Source organism: Puma concolor, chromosome A1, assembly GCF_028749965.1.
Source record: "Puma concolor isolate L17-30 chromosome A1, mPumCon1.1.hap2, whole genome shotgun sequence".
Classification (NCBI taxonomy): domain Eukaryota; kingdom Metazoa; phylum Chordata; class Mammalia; order Carnivora; family Felidae; genus Puma; species Puma concolor.
The window spans coordinates 44266836-44287093 of NC_141667.1; the positions used below are offsets into that span (position 1 = coordinate 44266836).

Here is a 20258-nt window from a genome sequence, read left to right on the forward strand (position 1 = left end):
TGACCCAGACTGGCCACAGACAGGCCACAGCCGTCCCCAGGGCCAGCATGGAAGGCAGGTCAAAGCTGGGGTGGACCAGGCTGGGGCCTCCTCAAACTGCCTTCCCTCCACACGCTTTACAGAGGAAATGCCCGGAAAACAGAAGCCCGAGGTGTATCTTCCCAGCGCCCCCCTTCCAGTCACACACCACTGTTTCCATGAGGATCAGCCGCTTGTCCAGCTCATGGATACGCTCGTTCTTCATCTCGATGACAAAGTGTAAGCTCTCCAGTTCCTGCTCCCAGAACTGGTTGGGGCTTCCGTAATCCTAGATGGGGACACGAAGTGATCTCACCAGACCAGCAGGGACAGAGGGGCAGGGGCTACCTGCCTCTTCCCCATTGTGTCTCCAAATCACTGTTTGCCTCTCACATGCCGCCTCCTTCTCTTGGCTCACAGTAAGTGCTTACTACGCGTGATCTCATTCTAGCCTAATGACGCCCTTCGAGGCAGGCCCCACTACCACCCCAGCTGAGGAACCGCAGCGCCGATCGGGTAAGTCACTCACGCTAAGTGGTAGGTCAGCTCTTTGCACCTCGTTCCTCCTGAATCCAGAACCTGAGCATTTTACCATCTCCCCTGTGCTCTAAGTCTTTCTTTCCCCGCAGTGACACGAGGACCCTGTTTCTTCCAGGCTCAGGTCTGAGCCCTGGCCTTGAGGAAGGCCTGGCCTTTCCTGCTGCCCAGACCCTGACCTCCCTGGAGATTCAAGAAGGAAAAGTATTCTCTGCCACCCACCTGGATGTGCTTCTTATAGTCTCGGCTCAGAATGGACTCTTCTACCCTCTTCATCTTGGCCTGGAAGACCTCCAGCTGTGAGGACAGTCCATCAATGGTCTCCTAGAGAAGGGAGCGGGAGGGAGATGGTCAAAGCCTGGTTCATAAAGGCTGAAGGTGGACGTCTGTGCATCCCGGAAAGGGGTCAGTTTAGGATTCTTCCATCTATCTTCACTCTGTCCTACCCAACAATGCAGGCTTGGTTTGCTTCAACCATTGCCTGAAACGTGCCAGCCCTATCTCTCATCATAGAGCCTTAATGGCTCCCCATGCCCTTGGGGACAATGTCCCGGTGTTTGAGGCTGGTGCTAGCTTGGCATTCAAAGCCCAACCATACCAGGCTCTGCACTTTCCCAGTCTTCCCTCTTGCTGCTCCTGCGGCCAGGCATCACACCAGTCCTTCTGCTGCTGGGTACATTCCTGCCTCCTACTCTCCCTTGTCAGGAGTATCCTGCACCCCAACCTTGCCCATTACCTTCAGGATAGAGCAGGGCTTCGATATGGCCCCCAGGCCCCACAGTTTGGCCCTCGCCTCCTGTCCAACCTCAGCTCCCTCCCACTCATACCCTTCACCCCAGGCATCTTGGACTTCTTTCAGTTCTACACGTACTCCATATTTCCCTCTCCTCTCCAAGTCTTTAAGCACAGTTTTGTTTTGTTTTCTGCCTACGGCATCCTTCTTACCCTTCTTCATTTGAAGAATTCCAACCCATCCTTCAGGTTCCAGCTAAGATTTCATCCCTCTGGGAAGTGCCTGACCTGACAAATTGGCTCAGACACCTTCCTTCGTGCTTCCGCCTGCCAGCCCAGTCACACTGTGGTGCCCGGTCCGTGAGGTCTCTAAGATCCTCCAACAGTCCTTAGAAAAACAGGCCAACCCTAATCTCAGAGCGAGTCCTCTTGAGCTGATAGCCCAGTCGCCACATGGAGGGGCTGGATACACAGAAGACACTCATCCCTGTCCCTCACACCTTAAGTGGAGGCCGTGCTGTTTTGCCGCAGGCCCTCCCCTCCCCTGGCAGAGTCTGCCATGGCCCAGCTCTTCTCACCTGCAGGGTTGCCTTGGCCTCCTGGAAGGAGTGGGTGAGGGCTTCCTTCTCCTGCTCGTGTGAGGCCCGGAGGACTGCAGGGAAAGGAGACCTCTGTGAGCTCAGATACCCTATAGCTTTCTGGCAGGCGCCACGAGGGCGGGAGAACCCGCGTGATTAGCAGGGCCCCCCAGGGGCCGGGGGTCTGGGGACGGTCTTATTCAATCTTTGTTTACTGGGCTTGCAGCTGTGCCAGAAATATAGGAGATATTTAACAAAAGCTCATAGAAATGGAAACAAATTATATCCTCGGAGGAACCGTGAACCCTACCAGATTGTGGGGCCACCCACGCCTCACTGAGGCCAAGACCCCAAAGATCCTGCAGCGACCTTGTTCATTTTGTTCACCACGCCATGGACCGTGCACAGAGCCAATGTTTTGCAAGCTGGGTTACCCAAACTTTGAAACCGTTAAATCATCACTCATCAAACCACTGGCACAAAACTGCAGTCAGTACCTTTCGTCCGGGGCCGGGAAATCTACCTTGTCCTGATTCTGCTACTTCACAACTGAGAAACCTTGCGAATATCACCTCGAATACCTAAAAGTCCCATTGCCTCAACTGTGAAGTGAGTTGTCACTAAGGGATGGCCGGAGGATGGCATGAGAAAAGGACACTCAAGGGCTTTCCCTTGATTGATTCCCCCAAATCAATATAGTTTTATTGTTTTATTTATTTATTTATTTATTTATTTATTTATTTATTTATTTAGAGAGTGGCATGCGAGTGTGAGCAGGCGTGTGAGGAGCAGAGAAAGAGAGGAGAGAGAACCCCAAGCAGGCCCGGTGTGGTCAGCAGGAGGTCCGGTGCAGAGAGTGACCTCGTGGTTCATGAGATTGTGACCTGAGCTGGTCTCAAGAGTTGGACTTGGTCGGACTAAGCCACCCAGGTGCCCCAGTATAGTTGTATTTATTATCCCTCCTCCTTTGTAGAGCTCCTTGTGGAAAATTCTACCCTTGTCTCCGCTGAAAGAAGACAACTGAGAAGTGACCAACCAGTGGGCGGGATGGGAAATAGGACAGAGAGGACAGGGAAAAAAGAGCTTCATACGACCAAAGGCCCAGGTATACATGGGCCTGCGTCACAGTGGGCAGTGACACACACACAAAAACAGTGTTTAGTGACATAAATGTGTCAGAGCTGTCAAAATGGAAAAGATCAGCTGTTTGAAACCTACAGGCTAACTTTTTCCAAATCACGGGCCTAATTTGTTAATTTGCCTATTAAGATGGGTTCTGGGGGCGCCTGGGTGGCTCAGTCGGTTAAGCGTCCGACTTCGGCTCAGGTCACGATCTCGCGGTCCGTGAGTTCGAGCCCCGCGTCGGGCTCTGGGCTGATGGCTCGGAGCCTGGAGCCTGCTTCCGATTCTGTGTCTCCCTCTCTCTCTGTCCCTCCCCCATTCATGCTCTGTCTGTCTCTGTCTCAAAAATAAATAAAAAATTAAAAAAACAAAACAAAAACCTTAAAAAAAAAAGACGGGTTCTGATTCCAGGTAAGATGGAAAATGTAAACTCCATATAGTTTGTCCCACTGAATGTAGCTATGAAACCTAGACAGACTGAATAGAGTGGTTATTTGCAGACTGCGAAAGGTAAATGGTAGCAGGCAGAGGGGGCAAGAAGACCAGAATTCAAAGTACCACGGAACCAATAGTCTGAAACAAGACTCAGAATCGTATGTATTCACATCATTTCAGAATATAATACAAAATTACTCAGCATACGAATCCAAACGGCAAAAGCAGGAAAATCTTAACTTGGCTGAGGAGAGATATTCAGCAGATGTCAACACTGTGATGCTACAGATGTTGGAATTATTAACAGAGACTTTAAGGCAGCCGATACAAAAATGCTTCATGATCTGGGCGCCTTGGTGGCTCAGTTGGTTGGTTGTCCGTCTTCAGCTCAGGTATGATCTCACGGTCCGTGAGTTCAAGCCCCGTGTCGGGCTTTGTGCTGACAGCTCAGAGCCCGGAGCCTGCTTTGGATTCTGTGTCTCCCTCTCTCTCTGCCCCTCCCCCTCTCACACTCTGTCTCTCTCTCACTCTCAAAAATAAACATTAAAAAAAATTTTTTTTAGGGGCGCCTGGGTGGCGCAGTCGGTTAGGCATCCGACTTCAGCCAGGTCACGATCTCGCAGTCCGTGAGTTCGAGCCCCGCGTCGGGCTCTGGGCTGATGGCTCAGAGCCTGGAGCCTGTTTCCGATTCTGTGTCTCCCTCTCTCTCTGCCCCTCGCCCGTTCATGCTCTGTCTCTCTCTGTCCCAAAAATAAATAAACGTTGAAAAAAAAAATTAAAAAAAAATTTTTTTTTAATATAAAAAAATGCTTCATGAAGTAAGGGTGAATAGTCTTGAAAAGCATGGAAAGATAGAAAGCCTGAGCAAACACATAGAAGCTATTAAAAAGAACCAAAAGGAAATTTTAGAACTAAAAAATGTGATAAATGAAATTTAAAAATTTCCTGGGTTGGCTCAGTAGCAGAACAGAGATGACATAGGTAAAAGCCAGTGAACTTGAATATAGATCAATAGAGATTATCTAGTCTGAACAATAGAGAGATAAAATGATTGGAAAACAATGAACAAAGCCTCAGAGACCCATAACACAATCCGGAAATGTCTAACATTCGTGCATCAGAGTCTCAGAAAGAGAAGAGAGACAGCGAAGTACACAAACTGTGTTTGAAGAAAGGATGGTTTGAGTGCTTCCCACATGTGGCAAAATGTAAACCTACAGATCGAAGACACTCCCTGAGCCCCAAAGAAAGCAAACTGAAAGTAATCCACACCCAGGCACATCATTTTTGAAAACTAATAACCAAGAAAAAATCTGGAACAGAAGCAGAGAAAAACAGTGCATTACTTAGAGAAAACAACAGGGAGAATGACTGTGGATTTCTTATCAGAAACCTTGGAGAGGAGAAAAAGTAAGAACGTAAATAAGAAATAAAAATGGCTGAAATAAAAGAACGGTGAATCGAGAATCTGATAGCCAGTGAAAATATCCTCAGGAAAGAAGGTGAAATAAAGACATTCTCAGATGAAAAAATACTAAAATAATTCCTCACCTGCAGACCTTCTAAAAGAATCGCTTAAGGAAATGCTTCAGACAGAAAGCAAATGATACCAGAGGAAAACTTGAAACTTCAGGACTATAGGAAGAGCAACCAAACTGGTAAACGCCTGGGTAATATTCTTCTTCCTCTTCTTCCTTGTGCTCTTTAAACTACTATTGGTGGTAAATCAATGTAAACAGTGTAACATTATCTGATGGGGCATTCAGTGTATGCAGATGTAATACCTAAGACAAACACAACAAAAAGGAGAGAGGATTGGGACTTACGCAATAGTAAACTTTCTGCATTCCACTCGACATGGCAAAATATTAATTCTGGGGGCACCTGGGTGGCTCAGTCGATTAAGCGTTTGACTTCTGCTCAAGTCATGGTCTCATGGTTCGTGGGTTCAAGCCCTGCGTCCGGCTCTGTGCTGACAGCTCAGAGCCTAGAGCCTGCTTTGGATTCTGTCTCCCTCTCTCTGCCCTTCCCCTGCCTGTGCTCTGTCTCTCTGTCTCTCAAAAATAAATAAAAATTTAAAAAATTTTAAAATATTAATTCTAAGTTGTCTCTTAAGTATTTTGTAATTCTAAGAGCAAAGAATTAAAAAAAAAGAACTATACAGGAGATATAATTAAAAGACCATAGACAAGTTAAAGTGGAATACTAAAAACATTCGAATACTCCAAAATAAAGCAGGGAAAGGAAAGTAGAGGATAAAAACAGAACAACCAGAAAACAAATACAAAAATGCCAACCTAAATCCAACCATATCAATAACAACACTAAACTAAATAATCTAAACATCCTAAATAAAAGATAGGGATTGTCAGAATGGATCTTAAAAAAAAATACCCCCAACTATGTGCTATTTAAAAGAAACTCACTTTAAATATATGTCATAGGTAGATTAAAAGTAAAAAGGTAGAAAAAGCAATATTAATCAAAGGAAAGTTGCGGTGGCTGTATTCATTTCAGATGAAGTGCACGTAAGAACAAGGAATATTACAGGGATGAGGAAGGTCATTACATAATGATAAAGAGGTCAATTCTCCAGGAAGGCATAGTAATCCTGTTTATATACATAACAAAGGAGCTTTGAAATATATGAAGCAAAAACTAACAGAACTGAAATGAGCAACAAAGACACAATTATAGTTGGAGACTTCTATGCTCTTCAGTATTCATTAGAAAAAAGAAGCATAAATCAGTAACAATATAGAAGAACTGAACACTGTCAACACACTGATTTAATTAATTTATAAACTACAACCTGACAGTAGCAGAATACACATTTATTCAAGTGCACATGAAACATTCACAAGATAGACCATATCCCGAGTCATAAAACAAACCTTAACAAATTATCAGATGAGCAAAATACAAACCATGTTCTCTGACCATAATGAAAACAAACTGGAAATCAGTCACAGAAAGAGAACTATAAATCTCTAAACACTTATGAGTGTTTGATGAGCCAAAGAGGAAGTCTCAAGGAAAACCAGAAGATATTTTGAATTGAACAAAAATAAAGACACAAAACATTAATCTGTGGGATGCAGATAATTCAGTGCTTGGGGTGGGGGGTGATTTATAGCACTAAAGCCTTATGTTAGAAAAGGAGAAAGGTCTCAAATCAATAATCTAAGCTTTTAGTTCAAGATACCATAAAAAGAAGAGCTAAGTATAAAGCAAAAAAAAAAAAAAAAAAAAAAAGGAGAAGGAAGGAAATAAACAGAAATCAATGAAATTGAAAATAGGGGGAAGAAATCAATGAACCCAAAAGCTGGTTTCTGGAAAGGATTAATAAAATTGATAAACCTTAAGCAAGACTGACAAAGAAAAAAGAGAATACACAACTACCAATATCAAGAAATTAAGAGGGAATACCACCAAAGACACAGAAGATATTTAAAATAATAGTAAGAGACCACTACGAGCAATTCCAGGCATATAAACTCGACAACTTAAATGAAATGTACCAATTCCCAAAAAAACTACAAACTACCAAAATTCACCCAAGGTAAAATGCATAACCTGGGCATTCCTATTACTGCTAAAGAATTTTAATTTGTACTTAAATACTTTCTGGATAACGAATGTGTGAGAACAGATGATTTCATTCACAAATTCGACTGAACATTTAAAAATGATATAATACCAATTCTATATAATTTCTTCCATAAATGGAAGAAAATGGGACATATCTCAACTCATTCTATGAGGCAAGTCATACTTTAAAAGTTCAACTGGGCAGATGGTACAGAACAATTGCCCTCATGTACACAGACACAAACATCTTCAGTAAAATATTAGCAAATCAAATTCAGCAACATATAAAAAAGGGTAATAATAGCAGCATGACCAAGTAGGGCTTATGCCAGGAAGGCAAGGCTAGTTCAATATTTGAAACTCAAATCAGGGGCACCTGGGTGGCTCAGCTGGTTAAAGTGTCTGACTCCTGATTTCGGCTCACAGTTGTGAGATTGAGATTCTCTCTCTCTCTCTCTCTCTCTCTCTCTCTGCCCCTCCCCCCACTCACATGTGTGTGCACTCTTAAAAGGAAGGAAGGAAGGAAGGAAGGAAGGAAGGAAGGAAGGAAGGAAGGAAGGAAGGAAGGGAGAGAGAAAGAAAGAAAGAAAGAAAGAAAGAAAGAAGGAAGGAAGGAAGGAAGGAAGGAAGGAAGGAAGGAAGGAAAGAAAGGAAAGAAAGAAAGAAAAGAAAGAAAGAAAGAAAGAAAGAAAGAAAGAAAGAAAGAAAGAAAGAAAGGAAAGAAAGAAAGAAAGAAAGAAAGAAAGAAAGAAAGAAAAGAAAAGAAAGAAAGAAACTCAAATCAATGTAATCAACCATATTAACAGTCCAAAGAAGAAAAATCACACCATTATAGGGGTCATAGATCTAAATGTAAAATTTAAAACCATACAAATTTTGGAAGACAACATAGAAGATCTTTGTTACCTGGGGTGTGGCATAGAATTTTTAGGATACAACACCAAAAGCATAATCAATACAGGAAAAAAAATTGGAATTCATCAAAATTAAAAGCTTTGCTTTGTAACATACATCGTTAAGAAAATGAAAACAAAACAAAACAAAACAAAACAGGGGTACCTAGGTAGCTCAGTCGGTTAAGCATCCAACTTCGGCTCAGGTCATGATCTCACAGTTCATGAGTTCAAGCCCCGCACTGGACTCTATGCTGACAGCTCAGAGCTTGGAGCTTGCTTCGGATTCTGTGTCTCCCTCTCTCTGCCCCTCCCCTGCTCACACTCTGTCTTGCTCTCTTTCTCAAAAACAAATAATAAAAACATTAAAAATAAATAAAAAATAAAGAAAACTTCAAGATATACACAGAATATTAAAAAACAAAAAACACCACTTGTTTCTCCCAGTTATCTGTATACCACACCCCAAACAAATAGAATCCTGTATTTCCCCTCCCACTATGCTTTTATTCATTCATTTAATACACATGTATGTACCACCTTATATAAGCCAAGTGATTTAGAAATAACTAAGAAAGAATTCTGACTGATGGGAAGAATTCAAGATAGGCAGTCCCTTCTCCTCTGGGGTTTTTACAACAGTAACATTTTCTTATCAACCTATCTATTATGCTAAAAAATAGTATCAAAGCAATGCACAGACAGCAAAGCTGCTTTCCCACAATAGCATCATGAGGTGGGGAAGGTACACTGTAGAGATACGGAAAATGAATTGAGATTCAAGGTAGATTCTAGAGATGTAGAAACTGAACGGAAGTTGAGTGACAGGCCCAGTGTCACACAGCACATTGGAATTAAAACATAACTCTTCAAATTCCCAGGGTGAGGGCTTCAATTCCGTTTCAAAACATTTTGTGCCAATGTTGCAATATGTTTCAAGAATCTTAAAAGTTCAGACCTCTGTTCTAGTTATTCCATTTCTGGGAATCTAAGGACATAACATGAAATGTCTGCACAGATTTATGCAAAAGACTTTTGGTGCAGTGTTACTTACAGTAGTTAAAATCTAGATGTCTAGACTCACGGGAAATAAGGAAAACCATGTATGCAGTGGTCTAACCTTTATAAACGTTTAGAAGCAGCATGATTATTTGGAAACATGTTGGAAACAATGTCAAATGGAAAGAACAGGATCTTAACATTTTACATACAAAATAATCCTAACTGTATTTTTTAATGTTTTATTTATTTTTGAGACAGAGAGCATGAACACGGCAGGGGCAGAGAAAGAGAGAGACACAGAATCCAAAGCAGGCTCAAGGCTCTGAGCTGTCAGCACAGAGCCCAATGTGGAGCTCAAACCCACAAACTGTGAGATCATGACCTGAGCCGAAGTCAAACGCTTAACTGACTGAGCCACCCAGGCACCCCAATATCAGTGCATAGCCTGATGCAGGGCTTGAAGTCACAAACGGTGAGACCATGACCTCAGCCGAGGTCAAGACTCAGAGGCTTAACCTACTGCGCCACCCAGGCGCCCCCTAACTGTATTTTAAAAGAGTTCTGGGGAAAGATCATGCAAATACTGATGAATAAAAGAAACACCAGTATAGCATTTTCTAGGTCTGTTTCAATAGCGTCAAAAATACACGCAGCCTTCGCCAAAGAAGATACACAAGTGGTCAAAAAGCACATGTAAAGATGCTCAGCAAAACTAGGCATTAGGGAAATGCAAATCAAAACCTCAATGAGATACCACTCCACGCCTCACTAGGACAGCAATAATAACAACAGCAACAACAATGGAAAATAGCAAGTGTTGGCGAGGATGTGGTGCAATTGGAACCCTCGTGCACTGCTGGCGGGAATGCAAAGTGGTGCAGCTGCTGTGGAAAACAGGTTGGCGGTTTCTCAAAAAGTTAAGCATAGATGTGCTGTATGACCCAGCAACGCTACTTCTGGACAGACGTACACCCAGGGAAACTGAAAGCAGGTGTACAAGCAGGTGCGTCTGCTAGTGGCACAATGCACAGTGGCCAAAGGGTGTCCAACCAATGAATGGATAACAAAATGTGGTGTGTCCAGGCCAATGATAATAGAATGTTATTCAGCCATAAAAAGGAAGGGAGTAGCTTTTAAAATGGGAGGGGAAAAAAGAAATGTAGTGCAAATGTAATGTGCACCATGGATGCACCCGGAGACATTATGCTGGGTGAAGAAAGCCAGACATGGGGGTCACAGATGGTATGATTCCATTTATTGAGCATCTAGAATGGACAAAACCCATGACCGGAGAGTGGCTCAGTGGCTGCCAGTGAGTGGATCAGGGGCTAGGAGGTTGGGGAGGTGCAGGGAGTGACTGCTTGGTGGGTATGAGATTTACTTTTAGGGTAACGGGATGGAACGGGATGGGGTGATGGTTGCTGGGCACTGTGAAGGTACTAAATGTCACTAATGGTAAGTCTTGTATGTATTTTACATATATATATATATATGGGTATATATATGTGTGTGTGTGTGTGTGTGTGTATATATATATATATATATATATATATATATATATGTATATACTTTGCCACACCAACTCTACCAGAATGTTTTTTGAAAGATAAAATCATGAATGTGGCAAAGATTTTACAAAAGAGTTCACTGTGTAAGTATCATTGCTATTATAAACAGTGGCAAAAGTTTGAAATTACCTAAATGCCTAACCAATGGGGCTCAGTAAATGAATAAGGGTATGCATTGGAATGCTGTGCAGTTGCTAGAACTTATATTACAGAAGTTAAATGACAAGATGTTAATACCATTGAAACAGAAAAATCAATTTATCTCCTCCCCCCAGTGTATGTGTGTGTGTATAGAAGAATATCCCAGGTGTATACAAACACACACACACACACACACACACACACACACACACACACACAGAGTGAAAGGGATCTATATTAAAGGGGTAACAGTGACTAGTGACTGGTTCTGGGTAGAATTGTACACAATTTTAATTTTTGCAATAATAAAATAAGTACTAATTATTTGCTAAGTATCTTATGAAATATCAGGCACTGTTCTAAATTTTACCTATCCATCTATCTATCTAACAAATCATTTAATTCTCATAAACACCCTAGGAATGAGATTAACTAAATTCTTCAAGGTTGCACAGCCAGTAAGAGGGGAAGCTGGGATTCAAACCCAGGGACTGTGGCTGCAGAGCCTGAGATCTTAACCACTATGCTATAAGATCGTATTGTTTAGTCCATAGATTCTAAATTTTCTATCATGGTTACATCACATATAAAAGGAAAGAAAGCTATTTGAAAAAAATAACTAACCATATAAATAACCTAACCATAAAATTTAAGAGCTGTCATCATTGTAGGGAAGGAATATGGATATTTAAAAATTCTCCTATTTGTCTAGATTTTTCAAATTTCCTTTAAGGAATATGAATTGCTTTTAAAATTTTAAGGGAAAAAACGTCTCAACTAAGGTTAAACAAAGCATGGCGTCAGAGTTTTAAAGCCATTCCTGAAAGGACAAGTCCAAGGATCCTGAAGACTCCAGTGCGGAGGCAGCCAACTGCTTGTGGACCAGAGGCAGGAGGGGACAGCCAGAGGTAGGAGGAAAGGACCAGAGGCAGGAGGGAGGGGCCAGTGAGAGAAGGGAGGGGCCACAGAAGGAGGGAGGGGCTACAGGCAGGGGGAGGGGCTAGAGGCAGGAGGGAGGAGGCAGTGGGAGACCACCTGTGAATTTGGTGTGGTGAGGGCGCAAGAAGGACCCTTCTACATCTATGCTAGTGAAGCATTTCCATCCTTACCTTGCAGTGCCTCCTCATGCTCTCTCTCCAGGGCTCTTTGCTGTTCACCTAGTTTCTCTCGAAGCTCCAGCTCCCTCTCCTTCTCCACCTGGGGACAGAAAGTGGTAAGCAGCGTGAGATTGAGCAGGTTCAGCACAGCCTCGCTTATCCACTCCCAGAACCCTGGAGCTTTGCAGAGGCTGGTGATCAGAGTCCCACCCTGTCGTCTACGTGATGGGGACAATCTGAGTTCAGAGAGGGCACAAGGCCTCCAAGACACAGCAGATGTGGCTGACTTTGCTTCTTTAGGGCTTGGAAGGGGGCTCCTAGAGAACCGTCTAGGTGGAAGGCAAGTAGGGGTCTTCCAACCCTGATGCCCGCTCCAGGCAGGAAGTCTTTCTACTGCATCAGAGTGTTTCCCGACCTTTCATTGCATATAATGTACATAATGAATTACATGCAAGCAGTTACAAATATTTATTCAAAAGATAAAGGACTCCCTTCTTGGTAATGGAGTAAGAGATACTTACAACAACAAAATCAAAAGTTGGTCCTCACTCTGGGACTTAGCGAGGTTAGCTGAGCAGGAGGTTTTCCTGCTTAACACAGGTGGGGTTGTGTCACCTGGACTTACCTGTTGTGCCCATTTCTTCCTGTCCTCTTCGTGTTGCTGGAGAATTCTGGTTATATCCTTCTGGCACCGCTCAGCCTCCTCAGATGCGCACAGCTGGACAGTTGTGGCTGTGAGTGAGGAAGCAAAAAATGCACACAGAGCGGAGGAGAAGCCAGGGTCCGGCAGAGAGGATGTGGGAGGCCAGGGCTAAGGGATGAGAACTCCAGTGTCCACCTCAAGAATGGTTTCAGTTGGGAGATCAACCTCCAGAGGCCCCCCCAACCCCGCACATCTCTCTGGCTTGGGAGACCCTCTTGAGTGCAGGAGCCAGTGGGCTCATTTTGTTGTCCTCTAGGATCTACAGCAGAGCTGGTAACTTGCAGGACAGACTCAGCCCGTAAAGGTGCAATTTGCTCTAGCTAATATCTAAATTTAAGGGGCGCCTGGGTGGCGCAGTCGGTTAAGCGTCCGACTTCAGCCAGGTCACGATTTCGCGGTCCGTGAGTTCGAGCCCCGCGTCGGGCTCTGGGCGGATGGCTCAGAGCCTGGAGCCTGTTTCCGATTCTGTGTCTCCCTCTCTCTCTGCCCCTCCCCCGTTCATGCTCCGTCTCTCTCTGTCCCAAAAATAAATAAAAACGTTGAAAAAAAAATTTAAATTAAAAAAATAATTAGTTGCAGGGTGCCTGGCCGGCTTAGTCGGGTAAGCGTCAGACTCATGATTTCCGCTCAGGTCATGATCTCGTGGTTCGTGTGTTTGAACCCCTGCATCAAGCTCTGTGCTGACTATGCGGAGCCCGCTTGGGATTCTCTCTCTCTCCCTCTCTCTCTCTCTCTGCCCCTTCCCCGCTCATGCAGTCTCTCTCCTCTCTCTCAAAATAAATAAGGAAATAAACATTTTAAAAAAATTAGTTGCTGAGGTTTACTAACTGGGCAGCTTTTACTTCATGTACAGATGTCTGTCCAACTTGTTTTCAAGGAGCAGGAGAACTGGCAGTGTATGAAGCTGAGGCCGGCCTGTCTCCTGCTTTGTCCAGGGTGTGGCTCTGCCATTTACCCCAGGCCTTGCCTCTCTCTCCTGAGGCTGCCTCATCACCTGCTTTACCTGCTGGGGCCAGAAGGTGTCTGAGTGTGTGACCCCTGACCTTTAGCAGGCCCCACCCCCAGCTGGAGGCAGAGGGGCTGCCGTGAGTGGGAAGGAGGCGCCAACAGGAAGCTTCGCTCTTGCTTAGGGAAACTCCAAAACCCGCCCTGCCCACGCAGCTCTGAGTCCAGTAGGCTCTGGGTGTGACCTAGGGCGTGACCCATCCTCTCTGTGCCTCAGTTACCCAATATGTGAAATCAGGATAATAATAATACCCACCTCACAGGGCTGTTGAGATAATTAAATCAGGAAACAATGGCAACAGCAATAATAATAGCAAGGTAAGGAATACGGAGAGCATATCATGCCCGGGAACGTGCCAGTCCCGTTCCAAGTGCCTCATGGGTACTACTCGCCTAGTCCCCGCAACAACCCAACATGGTGGGTACTGTCACTCTCCCCATTTCACAGACGAGGAAACTGAGAGACAGAGAAGTGATGCAACTGGTCTAGGATCACCCCGTTCACAGTCGGGGAGAAGGGCTGTGAATACACCGTCTGACCCCACGGCAAACGCTCCTAACTACCACCGTATCCTGCCTGCTTATGCACAAAGAGCAGGAAGCATAGTGCCAGGCATTTAGAAGTAGCTCAGTAAATGTTCTTTATTGTTTATGGAATGTTCTCTGGATATTCATTATTGCTCATGACAAGCATTAGAGGGGCTGGCATTACTGGTGCGGTGGGTATTATTATTAACGTTAGTATTATTATTATTACAGAGCTCCATCGACAGGGTTGGCAAAGGGCACGGGGAGAAAGGTGAGGAACGGGGCTCCAGGCAGGAAGCCAGCACTGGGGGAGTGAGTCAGTGCCCTGAGTCCTGGGGGATGGCAGTGGTCAAGTACAGAGAACCCCAGACTCAAACAAACCATTTGGCTCAGCATCCCAGACTTTGGTCCACAACCTGGCCCCAGCCAGGGAGAAGCTTATAAGACAGATATCGTCACCAACAATAGTCTTCAGCCCCACTCCCAGAGATTCTTAATTACTTGGTCGGCGGCGGGGCCCCAGAATCCGTATCTTTGATGTTCCCCAAGTAATTCTTGTGCACAGGCAGGTTACAGAACCTCTGAATTCTGGTCCCATGGCTGATCTGGAACTTAAACTTCCTCTATAATGTCCCTGACAGTCTTCAGCCTGTAACTGGACACTTTCAGAGACGAGAGCTCGTTTCATTACGAGGCAGCTCTGATGGTTCTAAAACAACAATCACACAAAAAATCCTTTGAGATTGAGCTGAATTCTGCCTGCCTGTTTCTGCCGCCTTGAAGCCCTTCTACTGACCTCTGAGTCACACTGAACAAGGCTTATCTTTCTTCTCTATGAGGGCACTTCAGACACTTGGAGAGAACTGTTGTGTTTTACTGCAGTATCTTCTTTCCAGGTAGAACATCCTCTGCTCCTTTAACTGCTCCTTATAGGACGTGGCTTCTAGATTCCTCACCAGCCTGATCTGCCTTCCACTGTACTCCCTCCAATTTTTCTGGATTCTTCTGAAAGTGTACTTTCCAGAAATAAACTCCGCACTCTAGGTATGGCATCAATAGCCAGGAACAGGCCAGTACAGGTCAGGACTATCACCTCCCTCATTTTAGACATGATACTCCTATTAATGTAACTGACTTAAGGTCTCATGAGATAATTAAACAGCCATATCACCTTTGTTGGTTATAAGGCAGGAAACCTCATGGATGGTGGGGAGGGCATATATAGGCCTGGCCACTCACCTGTGTCCCCATTGAGGGGACCTAGTTCCTGTGGCTGTGGTCTGGGTAGCTGATCTGGTTTGCGGCGCCTCTGGAAGAAAGGAGACAACAATGACGTGAGGGTAGAGGGTAGAGGTCAGTGTGAGGATGGGTGTAGGATCCTTCCAAAGGCAAGACAGAACTTCCACTTATGCCAGAGCCTGACCTGTATCCAGTTACTTAGGCTGCCTCCCCCACTGGCCAAAGGGGAAGGGGTTCCCAGAGCAGAATTTCTCATCATTTCCAGGCGAACGCTCACGGGGGAGTTCGATGCTGGTTGACCTGTCCTTAGAGCCTTGTGGTTTGTGCTGCCATCCACGGGGCCCTCCCTGCCCACCTCTTTCTTCTCCCAGGACTTGGCCAGACCTTCTGCTCAGTCCAGTTATGGCTGAAACTCCCCAACCTCTAGTTCAGAGACAATTCCCCTTTCCTCTCAGGGCCTATGGCTACCACAACTTCCTTCCAAGTTCCCCATATTGGGGACAAAGCATCAGAAGTCCAAGCCATGATTTTACATGCTTATTCTTTGTTAGAGGGGGGTATTCCCCCAACTATAAGGAGGCAGGGATACTTACCTTGACTGATGGGGGGGAAGACACCGTACTCAGGATGTACCGGACGCTATGATGTCCTATCTATATTATCTTAGCTAATCTTCAGAATGAACCTGGGAAATATGAATGTGCCCAATTTAAAGATCAGGAAGTTGAGGCCGAGTGACGTTAGGGCTCAACCAAAGCAGATGTGTGGATAATTGGCAGAGTCAGGTATCTTAGCCATACCTCTGGGCACGTTGACCAACTTTGGCCAGGATTGGTTGGATCAGATCAAAGGAGGGAACCGATGCCAAAGGCTTTGGGATACTAAAGCAGTGTCAGTGGCACCCAGATAATCAAGTTTCATAAATCGTACTTTTTAATAGGAGAGTTGATATGGGTTGACAATCAAGAATGACTGAAACGCTGCTAGGAAGCATACTTCTGGTTGGGGAGGAAGATAAGTCAAGGGAAGGCTTCTACAACCTTCTGCTCCTGCCCCACAGTGCCCAGCACAGAGCCTGGTACGGTGTGAGCCCCTGACAAGCTGGACCCAACTTGGCACCTCCCCTAGGCCCTGGTGCCTCAAATCTGCTCAGTGGCTGGGTATGCCTGACAAGTGGGTTTTCCTTTCACCCTGTTTAGACTCAGCTCCCCCTGCCCCGGGGAGCGGGGGTGCCTGGCCAGGGAACAAGCCAGGGAAGCTGTCAAAGCAGGAATCTGGGGAAGTGACGGGAGCCAGCCTCTCTATCTTGGGCTGCAGGAAAGAGGAGATAAATAGTTGTCTCATCCCTGTTGCCATGACTGGTTACACTAATCTGGGAATGTTTTTCATGGGACTGAGAATTCCTGAATTCCAGGCCTGGCTCTACAAAGCTGGATAAATCTCTTCCCTCTTCTGGGCCCCTGCTCCCTCCTTTGTGAAGGAGAGGCAAGGAGGTCTTAGTCGATCCCCATGGTGTTCATACTCGGAGCCTATGACCTCAGATCCTCTCAATAGCACTGACAGGCAGGGCTATTACAGGTAAGGACACTGAAGCCCAGGGAGGTAAGCCACCATCACACTGTGCCCTGATGTCAAAATCAACATCAGGACCAGGTCTCTGCACTGGGGCGCCTGGGTGGCTCAGTCAGTTAAGCGTCTGACTTCGGCTCAGGTCATGAACTCACGGTTCCTGAGTTCGAGCCCCGTGTTGGGTTCTCTGCTGTTGGTATGGAGCCTTCTTGGGTTCCTCTTTCCCCTTTTCCCTCTGCCTCTCCCCTGCTCTCTCTGCCTCAAAAATAAATCAAATAAACATAAAAAAAAAAAAAAAAAGAACCAAGCCTCAGCCCTTTAGAGACTGGAGCTGCGTGGTTAAGAACTCTGGGATTTTAGAATTACCCAGACCTGGATTCGAATCTTAAATCAAACCCTGCGTGACTGTATGGCCTCTCCAAACCTCGGATTTCTAATGTTGCTTTAAGGATTAGATGGGATAATGCACCTATAATGTCTGACATATTCTAAGAGCTCAAACATTGCCTGAGTTTATTACTTTCTGAAGAACAAAGACCCTGAAATGCTTTGGGAGATCTCCCTCAGACTGGCCTGAAGTCAGATCATAAAGCTCATGAGAAACTGTCTTCTCCCAAACAACAGCCACAGAGAAGTGAAAAACTCTTCTCCATGAACAGCCTCCAGACCACAGGCAGGATGTGACTGTGCGCTTGAGTCCCCAGATCCTAACGAAACCACTCTCAGGATTACTCCGTCAAATAACATCCAAGACTCATCACCATCCGTCCTCAGGCTACCGTCCTCCTCAGCCTCCTTCCTTCCTTAGTAAATATTTGTAAACATCTTCTTCCGATTATAGTAGTAGTAATAATTTATTCATTAAAGGAATGTTACCTATGCTTCCTGATATTTTAATTTTTCAAATATATTATGAGCATTTACTACATGGCATTAAATATTCTGTACACATATTAATTTTCACGACTCAAACATTGAATTCAAGGATGAATTCAATCATTTAATTCATAATCTGCATGAGTATTTGAATTATTTCCATTTTTTAATTTCCGAATTATGCTTTAGTGAACATACTGACTTTTTTACATAGCCAAAGCTATGGGTTCTACCCTCCAGAAAGGTTAAAAGAACTCACCCACTAATAGCACACAAGAAGGCCAGTGTCACTGCAACCTTGCCAACATGGAACAGTGTCATTTTTACAAAATAATCGGCAAATTTGCTGGGCCCAGCTAAATAGGCCTATTATACTTCTGGTCCCAATGTGCACATCCATGTGTCCAAGAGCATCCCAAGCTGCTCAAGACCATCCCAGCATGACGTACACTCTCAGGCTTCCGGGCTGAGTTCATGTAACATTTCTCCTCGGTCTCTCCCCAGGGCTGAGTTAGTTCCTATCAGCTCTATGCTCCAGTGCCTGTTCAGACACCCATGTGAGTACCTACCTGGCTACCCAGGTTTCTCCAGCTAGGCCAAGGGGCTCCTTGAGGACCAGGACCATTTTTGAAATCCACTTGGGATTTGTCCCAGCATGTGTGTTAGGATGCCCAGAACAGTATTTCTAGGAATGTGGCCTATGGGCCTCCCGTATTAGAACCACCTGGAGTGCTTGTTTAACACAGCCCGCAGGCCCAGTTCTAGACCCACAGAATCCAAGGGTGGTACACGTGCCAGGAAGCTCCCATCTGCCCATCTATGCAGGTGGTTCCGATATCACGAAAGCCTGGGGACACAGAGCCCAGGGCCGAGTAGGAATTGATAAGCAACTACTGCATGGAAAATCCCCAGGTTGGGACTCTGGCAGCTTCCTCCTCAGAGGCCACGGAGCAGAGTTCACCCTGCAGTGGGAGAGGACAGGAGCTGGGAGGGGAACACAAGAATTTCCCCTTCCAAAAGCAGAGCGGGGAGGCCCAGGGCTGGGGGTGGGGCATTCGGATTGAGCTCTGCAGGAGGGCTAGCAAGGTCAGTGGGGTTTCCTGAGTTAAGAGAAATTTGGGAGAAGTGAGCTCGAGGGGCAGCTGGCAGCACAGGACCTAGGGAGAACACAGGACTGGGGGAGACACCTGGAGACCCGGGTTCCAGCTTTACTATGAGACGTTAGGCAAGTCCCCCACTCTGGTCCTCAGTTTCTCTATCTGTCATGCACCAGGGTTGGAACAGGTGTTCTCTTCAGTTCCTTTGAACTCAAGGGCAGCCCTTCAACTAATAAGGCTGGAATCAGGGCCTTTATATCTTGGCAGCAACCATGGTTGTGGGGCCCATCTTCTTGTTCAAGCAGACCAGACCCCTGCCTTGGGTTCAACCTGAAGCAAACCTGGTCTGTAACGGGATGTGGCACAGTCAGGGCAGAGAGGGAGGGCGGTGCCAGATGAGCTCACATCGGGTCTAGTGAGACCCCTAGAATATGCTTGCATTTTGAAGGGTAAACTGACAAACTGAATGCATCCAGAAGGAGGTGACAAGACGTGGCAGGAGGCACGAAACCAAAGTATGGGAGGTGCTGTGAACAGAACAAGTTGGTCCGCCTCAAGAACAGACAAGAAAACCTGGTCACTGCCTTCAAATCTCACAGGACTATCCTAAGGTGGAAGCTCTAGTGTGTGGCCCACAGCCTTGGAGGGCAGGACTGTGGCTGAGGACTAGAAGGTTCGAGAAGTTTCAGTTCAGCATGAAGAAGAATTTCAGAACTGTCCCCGGAACAGAGATAAGCTGCCTTACTAGAGGTTGGGGTTTGGCGGTGGTAGTGAGTTCTCCGTCACTGGTAGCATGCAAGAAGAGGCAACCTTCATTTCACAGGTTGGACTGAGAGATCACAGCGGACCTTCCACTCCAACAGTCTGAAATTCTGTGAAGTATCCTTGATGTTCAGCAAGGAAAGACCTCCGCTAAGCATAAACTGCAGATGGGATGTGAAACCCACCAGCATTAACATTGTATCAGAGGGCTCTGTTGAGTATTACCCGGGTTGTAGTACTTTGTAGTACAGGTGAATTTCCATAGTCTACTTCCCTCAAATTGTGAGCCGCACCAGGCAAGAGTGAGTAAGGCAGAAGGAGCTTGGATGGAGCCGCCCACCTCTTCCTCACCTTGGGACTCCTGCTACGGTGGAAGCCAAGGGCAGCCCTGAGGATAGCTCAGCCTCCTGAAGACACTTTAGGACCATCACTAACCTCGCTGTGGGGACCATCACTCCATGCTTTCCGTGGGCCTTCGGGCTTTGTGTATTTCTGATGGAGTGGTATGACATATGCCCTTGTTATTCCTGCTTAGCTTAGAGAGTTCAGTAATCAAAGGACCCTTTAGTTACCTGTTCCTTTCCTGTCCCCTAACTTGCCTTGGCCACATAGTTCTATCACACCTATTCTGGCCGAGGAACGCTTCCTGGAACCGAGAAGGCAGGATTGGAAGGGCCCCTGGAGACAGTTTATTCCAATCCCCACCTCCTATTTCCAGATGGAAAACCTGAGGCCCAGTGGTGGGATGGGCAGCATTTGCCAGAG

General features: G+C 45.7%; 1 protein-coding gene across 1 annotated transcript in view; it reads right to left on the reverse strand.

The window, feature by feature from the left end:
* The window catches only part of CCDC69 (coiled-coil domain containing 69), a 34398-nt gene that overhangs the window by 4723 nt on the left and 9417 nt on the right, over positions 1-20258 (reverse strand). Inside the window, exons 2-7 of the mRNA XM_025923798.2 lie at positions 15190-15259; positions 12340-12446; positions 11727-11814; positions 1866-1939; positions 778-879; positions 188-307 (exon numbers count right to left, since the gene is read on the reverse strand). Of these exons, the coding sequence (XP_025779583.2) occupies positions 188-307; positions 778-879; positions 1866-1939; positions 11727-11814; positions 12340-12446; positions 15190-15259 (561 nt within the window). The remainder of the gene's footprint in view (positions 1-187; positions 308-777; positions 880-1865; positions 1940-11726; positions 11815-12339; positions 12447-15189; positions 15260-20258) is intronic.